The 13,139-nt window shown below is 40.7% G+C and overlaps 1 protein-coding gene across 2 annotated transcripts; it reads right to left on the bottom strand.

Annotated features, from left to right (window-relative positions):
- Positions 1 to 41: 41 nt before the first annotated feature.
- klhl20 (kelch-like family member 20) lies at positions 42 to 9,471 on the bottom strand. 2 transcript variants are annotated; one of them, XM_086203878.1, is made up of 14 exons: positions 9,321 to 9,471; positions 8,117 to 8,194; positions 7,202 to 7,459; positions 7,002 to 7,110; positions 5,312 to 5,518; positions 4,763 to 4,921; positions 4,416 to 4,510; positions 4,148 to 4,263; positions 3,793 to 3,976; positions 3,448 to 3,591; positions 3,200 to 3,333; positions 2,415 to 2,623; positions 2,119 to 2,225; positions 42 to 1,730 (listed from the first exon to the last, which is right to left on the bottom strand). In XM_086203878.1, exons 2-14 carry the CDS (start codon positions 8,137 to 8,139, stop codon positions 1,646 to 1,648), a joined length of 1,830 nt encoding a protein of 609 aa, XP_086060004.1. In that variant the 5' UTR covers positions 8,140 to 8,194; positions 9,321 to 9,471; the 3' UTR covers positions 42 to 1,645. The 2 variants fall into 2 exon arrangements, with proteins under 2 accessions (XP_086060004.1, XP_086060005.1); XM_086203879.1 differs by lacking the exon at positions 8,117 to 8,194 and having other exon boundaries at positions 9,321 to 9,439.
- Between the last annotated feature and the right edge of the window lie 3,668 nt (positions 9,472 to 13,139).

Genomic DNA, 13,139 nt, shown 5'->3' with positions numbered 1-13,139 from the left:
TGTTCCAACACCCATTTAAAATAATTAAAAAAAAAACACACATTCCCCCATAACAGTGCAATCAATTTTAGAGAAAACGAATTCAAATAAATTTCACAACTGTTTTACACTGAGTGAGTCAAGTTACACAAGTAGGGACCTCTTTAAAAGCTGCACTGCCACTGTCCTCCAGCGGGTGGTGCGATTACTATGTCGAATCACCAAATCAGATCGTGTGACGGCAAGGAACAGGATAACATCACATGTGGCTCAAATATTCTCTCTGTATGTTTAAATGCAGTTTGTGTTTTCAGTTTGGTGCAGGACAGATGTTGCCACTGAACCCCAAAGTTTCTTTATCAGTAATATTATGGCGGGATCTTTATTTTTTTTTTTTTAAATTCCACAGGTCTCAAGTTAAATGACTCAGAACAACTGGTGCCATATTGCTAGAGAATAGTGTCACATCTACCACATTGGTCAATCATTGTGAACTTTAACAGTTTGCATTAATGTGTCTGAACTGAAAGTGAAACACAGCCGGCTTTGCTGCAGCTGAAATTGGTTTGACTCATCACCATGTTGAATACAAGGCTGAACAACGTGAAAATACAACCACAGTTTAGTGTTTTTTTAACCTCAGACGAGTGACGGACTAACAAGCATAAGTGTCTAACGGCCTCTGCCTGCTTTCACACTGACCGTCTTTGCGTCAGCTCACAAACAATTTGCAACTATGATGCAGGTGTTGGATCACAAGAGAATAGGTAGTGTTGACCCTGAATGTGCACTCACACCGCAAGAATCACAAGCTCCTTATTTTCAGGGGGTCAGACTCCTTGTGGCAGCATGATGTCAGCAACCAGAGTTTTCAATGATTTCAAATGAACAAGGTACATATTCCCATTAAATAATACATGGAAACATGAAAAAAAGACTTTCTCTATCACCTGTGTTAAGTTCACATCCGGCCGCCCAAATAGCTCCAACAAACAATTTTGACCAAAACTGAAAGCATCAATGGAGTCGGAACTAAACATGCTGACACAGGATGGTAGAACATGTATTGACCTCCAGTCTCAGAGGTGAAGGTTTGCTGGTCGGCTGGAGGCTGCACTGTCGTTGTCGTCCCCCCCCCCCCATTTGTAGTCGTCCTCACCAGGAAGTGATCGGAGCAACAGAGAGAGTGAGGGGCTGTCTTGATTTTGCATGACCTTTGAACTTCTCAGCTCCTGTGAGGCTCAGAAACAATATGATCTTCAACAAGTTGATCTCCGTCCATCACACGCCAATTTCTCACAGTTCCGTTCAGACTTTTGAAGGTGAAAACATGGTGATGGTCACCGGAGAAAGACATAACTCAAAGTTCTCTCCAATCTGGAGGCTTAAATGGTAGACGTGTGCTCTCAGTGCACTTTGTGGTGATCATGGTCAATCACTTAACACAACAAGGGCTTTAAAAGTTAATGACCTTGAAGTAGAGATGAGCTAGAGTTCAAAAGTTTGTTCCACTTTAAGGCCCCCCCACCCCACCCCGCCCCGCCTTCAAAAACATTCCTCACATCCTGACATGAATAACCGTCTTTGATGGAGGTATGAGAGTCAGTGAAAAGAGGCATCCATCGCAATGTGGAGAGAAGCAAGTGTGTGTCTGCAGGCAGTGGTGTTACCATATGTGGGATTCACAGTGAGTCATTTTAATGACGCCCACCCCTCCACCTAGCCGGCGGTAGTTCATGCCCCCATACAACCTGGAAGGAAATAAAAGAATCAAGTCCAGTGATCAGATAGGAAAAGTGCAAATGTGCAAGTCTTACAGTCATGTCATATTCTTTAAGTGTAGCTACAGGCACAAACAATGCTATGCAAAATAAAAATGTACCTGACACACTAAAATAAGAGCTACATCTGACACCACAAGCAACCTGATCCAAAACATTAAGGCCTTGGCTCAAAAACAACAGATAGGGAGATTAAAGTTGGTGTAACCTGCTGCTAGCAACACCAAGTCATGACCAACAAAGAAACTCCTACCTAAAATTAAATTAGAACATTACCACCTTAAGGGATATTTTGAGTTACAATAAGAAACAATGCCCAGCTGTCAGTGTTGTTAGCATTATGCTGCTAGTTGCTCACCTCCACGTGTTGGCATCAGGGTCATAAACCTCTATAGTTTTCAGATACGTCGTTCCATCAAATCCTCCTACTGCCATCAACTGACCATTGACCACAGCCAAGCCCACCTACAGACACCAGGTACATTTCAGACATGGACACACACTACATCATTCTGCATGGAACATACATGTATATCCTCATCAGGTCAAATACATGAATGGAATACTTAAATGCATATAGTCTACTTATTGGTATGACTGAAGCAGTAGCTAGGACTATGCTGACAATAACAAAACAACAACAAAATCACACACCCCGCTCCGTCTGGATGTCATGGCGACTACTGGGGACCACTGGTTGGTTCTGGGGTTGTAACGCTCAGCACTGCTCAGCTCCGTGGTGTCGTCTCTTCCTCCAACAGAGTAAATCATGTCTTGGTACACCGCACAGCCGAGGTGTTTCCTCCTTGTCCCCATGGGAGACACTGTGTGCCAGCGGTTCTCTTGAGGGTTGTAACGTTCCACTGTTGAGAACGATAAATAATGGAGGAAAAGGACAAATAAATAACAGGGGAAAAAAGAAAATAACTGCATTGAATATTCTTTCAGTGACCCAGTAGTGAGGTGGATATACAAAAAAAAAAAAAAAAATTCAAATCCCTTTTACAAATTCTGAAATTCATTAACCCCCCCCCCCCATTCCTTTATTTCATTTCATTTTTGGCATTCTTGTGTTTGAACAATTCAACCAAAATCCTAAAATGGAGACAAACACTGTGCTCCAGGTTAACTTTTAATTTAGGATCGCAGCACAAAAATTCAATGAACCATTTAAAATCTACATGAAATTCAGCCTATATTATATTATGTTATGTGGTTAAGAATTAAAGTCATCCCAGAGGTGCATAGAAAATTGACATCTGTTAATTTTTACTTATGTGTTGGACACTTTGTAGGCTTGTCAATGACATTCTCAGCTTTTGCAACTTTGTTTCAAAAGCTATCTGGTAATCATTTCCATAATATACAGAAGACACACACATCCAAGCAATTAAATATCAGCAGGAAAGCTGAATGTCCCACATGAATCCCTAACACACCTGTATTTAATGGTGACGTTCCATCAGACCCTCCTACGGCGTACAGAAATCCTCCGAGCACAGCAACGGCAACACCCAGTCGCCTGGTGCTCATCGAGGCCACGCGAGTCCATTTGTTCTCCTTAGGATCATACCTGCAGAACATGTTAGCACCGTCTTACAGAAAGTCATGACAGAACTGTACTCCACTAAAATATTAATGCAAAACTTAAGATTTGTAAACAAGTTACGCATCAATTTAATGATACCTTTCAACAATGTTGAGACAAGAAACCCCGTCTTGTCCTCCCACAGCATACAGATATCCGCCGAGGACAGCCACGCCTACACTGGTGCGACAGGTGCTGGTGGGAGCCACATCACTGCTCCACTGGTTGGTCTTTGGATCGTATCTGGACCAAGCAGACTCACAGTCACAAATTCTAGCCAGTTTCAGAAGTCTTCTACGTGGAAGTCGAATATTTTGCTCTGTACAAACTGCTTTGAAAAGCTCAGTGTAAAAACAAAACAAAAAACAAACCTATATTTTGAATCTGTTCCTGTAAAACTAGTGGTTTAATTGTTACATATATCTATATGTGTTAAGATTATACCTCTCAACTGAATTAAGGTAGGACGAGCCATCATGACCTCCCACAGCATACAGCAGGTCATCCAGAACACTGACGCCAACTCCACATCGCCGTTTGCTCATTGACGCAACCATCCGCCACTCATTGGTCTGAGGATCATAACGTTCCACGCTGGAAATGGCATCACCGCTGCACCAACCTCCAACTACAAAGATTATGTAATATACAATTAGAGCAACAAGAAAATACATATTTACTTTGAAAATACTCTAATATTTATGTGAAGCTGCTGCCTCCAGCTTGTCATGGCTAACCAATATTCTTAGAAAAGTGAAATAATTTACTGGGTTCCATTTCACTGCTTTAACATGCTGACCTGCAAAAAGAACTTCTCCACACCGAATGGGTTTCCTTGGCCGGGTTCTAGGGCCTTGCATCAACGGCCTCTCCTGTGGCAACAGCAGGTAGTTCTTAGCTTCATCAACCAGGTCCCTAAAACACAGCCAAGAAAGAGGAAAAGCAGTCAATACACAGTGCGCAACATTAGCGACAAGAATCGTGACAAATTCTCTCTTTTCTGACATCTGCACGATTCCTGAATAAGGAGCGACATTTTCCCAGCATTAAAAATGTATTTGCATTACCTGCATTCCTCGTCACTCTTGATAAGAGGTTCTGATCCAACCGTGCCCACCAGGAACTTCGGGCTGAGTAGCGGTAGACGAACATGTTGCAAGACCTAAAGTGCAGCATGAATCAATGTCACTCTCAAAGTTGCCTTATGATCTCTGTCAAGGAGGTAGAGTTTTCAGTGTTGTCCATCTATCTGATGGCAGGGTTGGTTAATAAAGTAGCCAAAACAATTGAAAAATAGCATTTTTTTCGATTTTACCTTGGCCCGAGTGCCCTCCAGTTCTAAATGTTATATTAAGATCTGGCTCTTATCTGCTTAGTACCCTAGATGTGACTGATTGCTTTTTCAGAGGCAAACCTGGGGTAGCTGTGGTCTGCGTTCCTGGATGCTGTACTTCACCCACGCCATGACGGCGTTAAAAACCTGCTCCTCACTTCGCACATTGAGCTCATCACTGGAAATGATGTCAATCAACTGGTTGGCAGGCAGCAGCATAAACTCCTCACTTTCCATTACCTGTCAAGACAATGAAGCAGAGCAGACAAGTGTTCATGACAGATTTTTCAGATCAATACTTCTTACATAAAAATACAGATATATCATTATCTATCAACATTTTAATATGCAGATAAACCATATAACTACTACTCAAGATTTTTGTTGAAATCAGCTTTCATCATGGATCATGTCAATGAGGTAATAAACATGTGATGCATAATTTTCTAAAACTTAAAGTACATTTTGCTGAATACTTATCGCTCCACTTTCTTTTAACCCCCAAATTTAAGCATTGTTTAGGTGTAAAACACAGACACATCAATTCAAAAACCATATAAACTGACTTTTGAAATCTGAAATAACTGTAGTGAGTGCTCATATTTATTTTAGTTCAGTATGCTCCCTTACCTCCTGAAAATTGTGCTGGGTGAACTTATCAGCGATGCGGAGCAGCTCACGGCAGGAGTGGGTGTCTGCGAAGGCCCTGATACCGAGACAGTTGGAGGGATCCAGCTGCCTCTTAAGGAACTCACAGCAGGCCTCCTGGATCTCAGCAAGCTGGAGCAGACAGGCTGCAGGGAGCAGAGTCTGAACGTTCCCCTCCTCTACAGTCACCTGTGAGTAGAGGACATCAGAGCCTTTGTACATAGAGCCATCTACAGGTAACAGAAGCCTCTTGCTGGCCTCCACTCTTACAGACATCACATTTCTGAGGACAGCATGATGCATCAATTAGCTGAGGCACATCAACATTACAGACTTAAGTCCCAAAGAATTTCAATAGGCATTTTGTCTCTTTCTTGCTGTTAAAACACATCTTGCAAAGAGATGCACTTGCAGTTTGTTATACTGTACAAATAAGCTGGATAAATTAACATGTCCATTTTACTTCAGCACAAATTGATCCTATGGCTACATTTGACAACTATGTCCTCCTTCAGGTGCAGAGGGTTACCAGAAGGCACGAGGAGAACGCAGCAGAGTGTCTCTCCTGCGTCCCTGTGTATCCACATTACAGTAATTATGGTGTCTCTGTGACAACAGGTTTGACTGCACTTTAGCAAAGTGATGTAAAATAGTTGTAAAACATTTCAAACAGTCCGGCTGAAAGCACAGCAATCTTCTCATGGGCATAAAATGAAATGAACCAATTTCAACACTGCTGGAAAACCTTGTGGCAGTAAGAGACTGTTGGAGCTTAGTTTAAAGGCACAGTATTGAAAATGTTGGTATGGTTTCAAAGGAGAAGACAGAGCATGTGTCTCATTGTGTCAGTCAGATGCTTTACATCCACAGTTGCAATCAAGATACAGCTCTAGTTCATCAAGGCCATTTGTTCTGACATCTATCATTCTGCCAGAATACAATTACCAGGAAGAGCTGGTTTATTGTCAGAAGTATGTCTGCCTCCAGAACAGAAGGATGTGGTATACCTCCCTTGGGCTGGTTGCAATCAGACCTTCTTCCAGCTGATAACTTTACAGCGCTGTACATTTCTCCTGTCTGCCCAGAAATGCGTGGCGTATAGGGACTCACAAAACATGCACAGAATGCCTCGAATTTAATTATTTACATGCCTGAGGAAATCGTTCCTTCACAGCAGAAGGTAGGTATCTTCGTCCAACTTAGAGAAGTATGACTTCAAATAGATTAATAAATGAATTTAAATAAAATCTAGTTTTAGTCACAGTGGCACCATAAATGGACTTTTTCAAAACAGCATGTAAACATACTGAGTGTCAAGGCTATCAGAGATCACCACAAACGGTCTGTAACAGACTGAAGTCCCTGGACATCTTTTAATCTTAGATGAGATAAGAACAGGTATTTTCTCTGATATTACTTTTTGGTCTGCACCTTTTCCAGGCCATTCTTGTGTAGTTCAAACCAAAGCTGTAACATGGATGGAAGCTAATCCTACAGCAGCCTGTGACACCTGTCATTCTACCTGAACAATTGTAGGTAAACTGTGCAACTAAGACTGAATAAATTAAAAAAAACAAAACAAAACAAAGACATTGAAGTCATATTTAAAACAGATTTTCATTAAACCACAATGAAGCATATATTGCGTCTTCCATAAAAACACTATTATTACCTGTGAAGTGTAGGCAAAGTCAATAAGCAGCTCCATAGCTCTTTCATCAATGTCACGGATAACCACTTCAGTCTGCCTGCTTTCTGCAAGCTCTCCAGTAAACATTGCCCTGAGGAGATACAACCAGAAAATGTGTTATTGCTTCTGCCAGCAGTGTAATGCTCCTACTGGTACTTGCTATGGGCAGAAAACATTTGTACCTGAAATAGGGACTGCAGGCAGAAAGGATAACACGGTGAGCATAAATCTTCTTGGCACCCACCACCAGCACCACATCACAGAGTTCACGGTGTTTCCTCAACAAGTTGATCACCTCTAGGGTCTGCCGTGGGTGTTTATCTGAGACATAGGGCATGCGTGCAGGCTGGGGGACCCCTTCAGGAAGCTTGTTGGGGTCCCCCAGAGTACAGCGGCTAGTGATGTCCATTCCAGTGGTGTCTTGGCGTCCACTGGTGGCCCTTAAAATGAACCAGGTTGCAGGTAAGTAAATGATCAAATATATTCTAAAGCATCAACTCAAAACTTCTGCAATCAGAGCCTGAGTTTTGTAATTGAGTTTCAGCATTGGAGTAGTTGAGAGCTGTGATAGCTGAAAGCAATTCAGAATTTGCCCCCTGGATGTGGAGAACAAAAAAATAAAATAAAATTGCAGTTTCTTTGTTAGCCAAATCAAAGCTGATATTTCAGACATTTGACGATTTCAGTCTGGCAACTACGTAATAGCTGTCATCTATAAATAGATGTAACCAGTGGACAGGTTAACTCACACTGCTCTCATCACTACATGCAATTGAGCAAAGTTCTCAGCTTGTGAGGCCAAACATAATGGAGTCACTGACCACCACATAGTCAGTATAAACGTAACCACAACAGTCAAATAACGCACCCCTCTATCATCTTAGAGCTGTGGGCACAATATTCTTTTTATTCTAGGACATGAGTTCTCTGCTCCTAAAAAAACAAAACAAAACAAAACCAAAAAACCCTGCCATTTGGACACATGTAGCTGATTGAGTATGATCAAAACTGCAGTACCCATATTGCTAAAAACTCATTCCAAACAGATTCTTTGAAGCATTAAGGTAAAATATACATTCCCCATGCTCCAAATGTACCTGCGCATTGGCTTTGCGTCCATGCACTGAAGAACAATGTTCCGTCCCACACCTAGAGTCCCACACCTAGAGTTTCACCTACAAAATAAACAAAATAAATCATGTAGTGTGTGTAACACTCCTATGCTGTCAGCTACCAAGTCTAATCTTTAGCTGCTCTTCCGTTTACACAGACTCACCAGTTGCAATCAGATTATGCTGCCCTGCCATCAAAGTTACCTTTCCAATTTAGGATGTACAGTTGTTTATAAGTGTGTCAAGCAGGTATTTCATCAACTCCAAGTTCAACTGGAGACTACAATCACTTTTATCAACACTGGTTTTTCTACTCCTCATCATGTGTAAAGGGCCGAGCGAATTAACTATCATAGTATCGCTTAAGCGTTATTGACTTTGGCAAGAAGTTTCCTACTGAGACCAATTTGAGGACTGGGGATCATTTTAAGTTCCTATCGTAACGCAGGGGTTGTCTGAGAGATCAAGATAATTAAGTTAGGAACACAAAGGAAAATCGGACACTATTGTGAAAAACACGAAGACGACACTTAATATGAGCTGTAGGTCATAATTAATATAATCTTGACTATCTATCCCATTAATACAAGCTCCGTTGTTCGTTCTTTTTAAACCATGCGTCTTGAAGGCAGCTGAGACTGCCTGTCTGTATGCAGTTTCAGCAGATAGACAGACCCCGGATAGAATGTCAGTTGGCTAATGTAACTTAGCCACTAATACCGCAAGGTATGAAGAAGAATTTTATCTTAAATTGGATTTGGAGGTTTGAGGCAGCATCTATTTAACTTAGAGTCCATTTTTTAGTGAAAAACACAACTTAGGGTTGGTCGAATAAGGGAGTTAGACATTTCTCGAGGACGTCAGGTAACATTAACATTATGTGCTATTGCTAGCACAAGGGCAGAGAACGTAATCTTACTGGAAATTCTCTAAAGCCTGGAACTTCACGTTTAAGTTGATGTACGGCACTAAAGGCAGCGAAATTTTTTAAAAATTAAATCGATACATTCACAGGTTAGCTGACATGTTCGAGTCTCAGCATCAGGTCATTAAACCTCGAGAGGCTATCCAAAAAATGTCATGCTAACATCAACTAAGTTCACGTCAGCGCTTTCGACACAGCATTTACTGACAATATCAGCGACGACTATGTGACAGAGCGCGGATGTCTTTCGTAGGATATTTTTACCTTATATTTCCATCTTAACGACGTCAGGCAGGGCTTCCCAGGTTGCAAATGTTTACAATTTAATGCCGACGAGTGAAGCAAACACTGGTGCTCGTCTTCCTCTCTATTATCAATTTGCGCATGACAAATGCCAAGAGCCGCTTCCGTACGACGCCCTTTCAAAATAAAAGAATACAATTACGTCATTGCATTTAGCTCAAAACTTACTGACAAGAAGGTAGGCTGATTGAAGTGCTACATAGAATTCACCACCAGGGGTCAGTCTACACTTGGAGAAGTGACTGGGTGTAACTGGGAGCAACAAGCACCCGATTCCAGACAATTCCACTTCCGACCTCAAAGTTCCAGGTGACTTCACTTGCACGTGAAAGAAATATTATGGCGGACCGACACAAACTTGCAAGTGGTTAAAAAAACAAAACAACAAAAAAGCAGCACCCTCAAATATTTTTCATAATAATACTGTCGTCCATTTCCTTACGTTTTAACAGTATTTTCCCTTTTTAACGTGTTTCTGAATAACTTTGGTGCAGAAGAAGCTTTCCTGTCACATTTCTGTGCTTGCATCTGAACATCTCATCTTATTACCAACATGCCAGACATCAGTGTTCATGCCGTTTTTCTCAATTAGTTTGTCTCATTACTTGAACCGGGTTCAGCAACGTCAAAGCTGCAGGGGCTTTTGTCAGCTTAGCTTAGATGCTGCAGTGCAGTATCATAGTTGACCTGCTGTGGGTTACTGTGCAAGTGTAGTGGCTTAAGCAAGCAAATGAAAAGTTGCTTTGATAATGCGATCAGAGTTTTTCAGAATGTTATAATTACTTGTTAATATGGCTGGGGACACTAGAACTGTTCCAATTTATGCCTGTATGCCTTCAAATCATCAATGAAGCCCCGAACACAATGTAGTGTCTCCCATTTATTTATATTTTTTATCTTCTTTATTGTGTCATCGTGCAATCCTGGTAAACAAACCAACCATATGTCAACCTTAAATCCTCAGAACGTCATCCACATAATAAATCCCTTTATACTGATTAATTCAATTACTCATCTATTTGCATAAAGGCCTTGAGCTCAGGGTCAGAATTTTGAAACATCAATATGCCACACCGTTTGGTTCAAGATACAGCCCCCCACTGCAAAATGGTTTGTTTTTATTCATGCGTATTGTTGCTCAATACCACTTGTCAGGAAGGAGAAGAAGGAACATGGTAGAGTGATTTCCTCTTTTTATTCCTCTTTAAATTGACAAACTGCTGTATAATTTGTCTTGGAGTCCTCTAGCTTGTGATGGACTCTTCCTCTGCACCTCAGGAGGCTAAATGCTTTAAATGTTCTGGTATGAAAATTCATGGTTTTCACTCTTTGTTCTGGAATGTTGGATTGTGAAAAGGGAAATCAAAGCCTCAAGCAGTTTGTTGTCATTAAGCTCTGAGGGGGAAACACACACACACACCTCAGAGCACTGGACAGAAGCTGGGATCAACTGGGGGTTAGGTGCCTTGCTTGAGGGCAATTAAACCGGGGTGTTCTGGGGGGGGGGGGCACCTCCAAACATCACCGTATTTATTGATCTATCAGTCTAGTCCCTCTATCTCTCCCCTCCTGCTCCCCATCACCCCCTCCACCCTCTCTCTCTCTCTCTCTCTCTCTCTCTCTCTCTCTCTCTCTCTCTCTCTACCATTGTTCTTGATCACAGATGGTCTATTGTTCTCAGCCAGTGTGGTCTCAACTTGTACAACCCTCCCAACTTCACCCGACAACAATAAAAACAACAAAAACAACCATATTCCATGCAGTAGACCTCAAAATACACTCTGACTAAAGCAGGCGGGCCTCTACCACTGTCCTTGTCTGACACAAGCCACCCGAGGTGCTTCAACTCTCTGCAGTAGTTTATGTGTTATAAATGAAGTGACACTTACTAGTTCTTATCATTATTCTTTCAGGGCTGTATAATTAATCAAAATGAATGACCAACTTCAATTTTGTAATTCAATATTTGTTAATTCAATGTCAAAATGTATATTCTCTCTAATACTGTACATCATATCAAACTTGCAGTATCACTCAAAAAAAACTGAAATTGCTATTTTATTCCAAATGGTGCAGACCTGTTATTATATTCTGTTTATTACCGTATTCTTTTTAGATCTGTTTTTAGATTGTTTATTTGTCAGGAGGGTAGGAGTCATGAGGGGCTGCGGGAAGGGATGTTTTTCACTTTTTGCATGGTCATTCGTAGACCTTATTTTATTGCTTTTGGTACTCTGCTTTATGCGCACACTAGTACAAATGGTTAAAACTGATGAGGGAAAAAAGAGAAAGTTTGATGTGCCTTTCAACCCCCCCCCCCCAAAAAAAAATTTAATTGAAGTGTTTAAATAACCAGTTTTTATTTTTTGTGCGCTGAAGTTATTTAAATGGTCAGAAATGATCATGGGGTTGAAAAAAATGGAGCTGGACTTCAGTAACATCAGCAGAGGGCGCTGAAACAGCAGGGGATGAGGGACTGAGCTGTGTGACAGTCCCAAGTCATTATTAATAGATCATTTATATGTGTGTTTAATAGTTCATATAGTGTCTTAATGGAGTTCATATAGTAGCACTGTAATTTAATATTGTAGTAGAAAGTGTTCCAAGTCAATGAAGGGAGAGTCAGTACATACTGATTTTACTGTGAAAATTCTCAAAACTTGGGTCAGGCGAGGACAAGCAGTTGCACTTGCTTTGCCTGGTTGATGCTTTTACTGTAATATAGGAATTATTGAACACCGCAGCTGTTCCTATTTTGTTCTTAACATGCATTGTCAAAACAAACAACACTCATTCATCCAGTTTTTACTACATTTTAGGTACAGATAATCATAAATGGCCCAGGTTTAATTTGCAAACTGCTGGAGGTCTAGAAAATAAATAAATATCAAAACAAAAAAAAAGGTCAAATTAGAGAACTATAAATTTCAGTTATAAAAATGTTTTCAGGGCTCACCATAGCTTAGTTTTTTTTTTTATTTTTGCATCAGTGGAACGAAATGAAGCCTTTAAATTTGATGCAAAAATAAAAAATCAGCGTTGGAAGACTGTTGCTACTCCCTCAGGTGCATTATTTGGTCAATATTTCATTGCAGGATGTCCCATAATGCTGCTCCTGTAGCATCAAAAGGCTAAGATAACTGGAGGAAGCACTTACAGGACGAGTGAAAGAATGAATACTGAATATCCAACACGGTACTACGCGACTGAACATCTGTCTTACCTTTCACCATCAATCTCCAGCAACTTTCCTTTGGCAGTTGATCCCACAGTTGCGCAGCCATCTGTACCTACAGGAGTGCATTAGTTTTTAATCATACTTCTATTTATTTGTCACTATTATCATGCTTTCTGTCATATTATTAATCTTGGTTTGGTGTACAGTATATACATGTACATGTATAGTGGCGCAGGAATGAGTCCCAACACGGAAACAAGATGTTGAATGTCTGTCTCCCTTGTCTCAATGTCAGGAGTTTTTGAATGGGTTTTTGGTTACAGTTCTGTGGTCAACACCAGCTTAAGACATTAAAATTTTGTTCCACAGCATAAAATATGTCTTTAGATCATTCAGTTGAATTTTAAAACTTGTTATTATCTTAAAAACATTGTTCTGATGTGTTTAGTGAGGCTCCAGAGATTGTTGCAGACATAAAACATGCTGCTTCACTTCATTCACTGCAGTAAACTAGTCTTGTTTTTCCAACCATTTGATTTAATTTATGCTTCAAGAATCACAATAGGAGCGTTTATTATGAAGAAGTCAAGAAGCGAAACATG

The sequence above is a fragment of the Aulostomus chinensis genome, chromosome 5, assembly GCF_037954235.1.
Source record: "Aulostomus chinensis isolate RoL2024-O1b breed Wild chromosome 5, RoL_Achi_v1.0, whole genome shotgun sequence".
In the NCBI taxonomy this organism is placed as follows: Eukaryota; Metazoa; Chordata; class Actinopteri; order Syngnathiformes; family Aulostomidae; genus Aulostomus; species Aulostomus chinensis.
The sequence above is the reverse complement of the archived record's forward strand: the minus strand, read 5'-3'. Positions and strand labels throughout refer to the sequence as shown.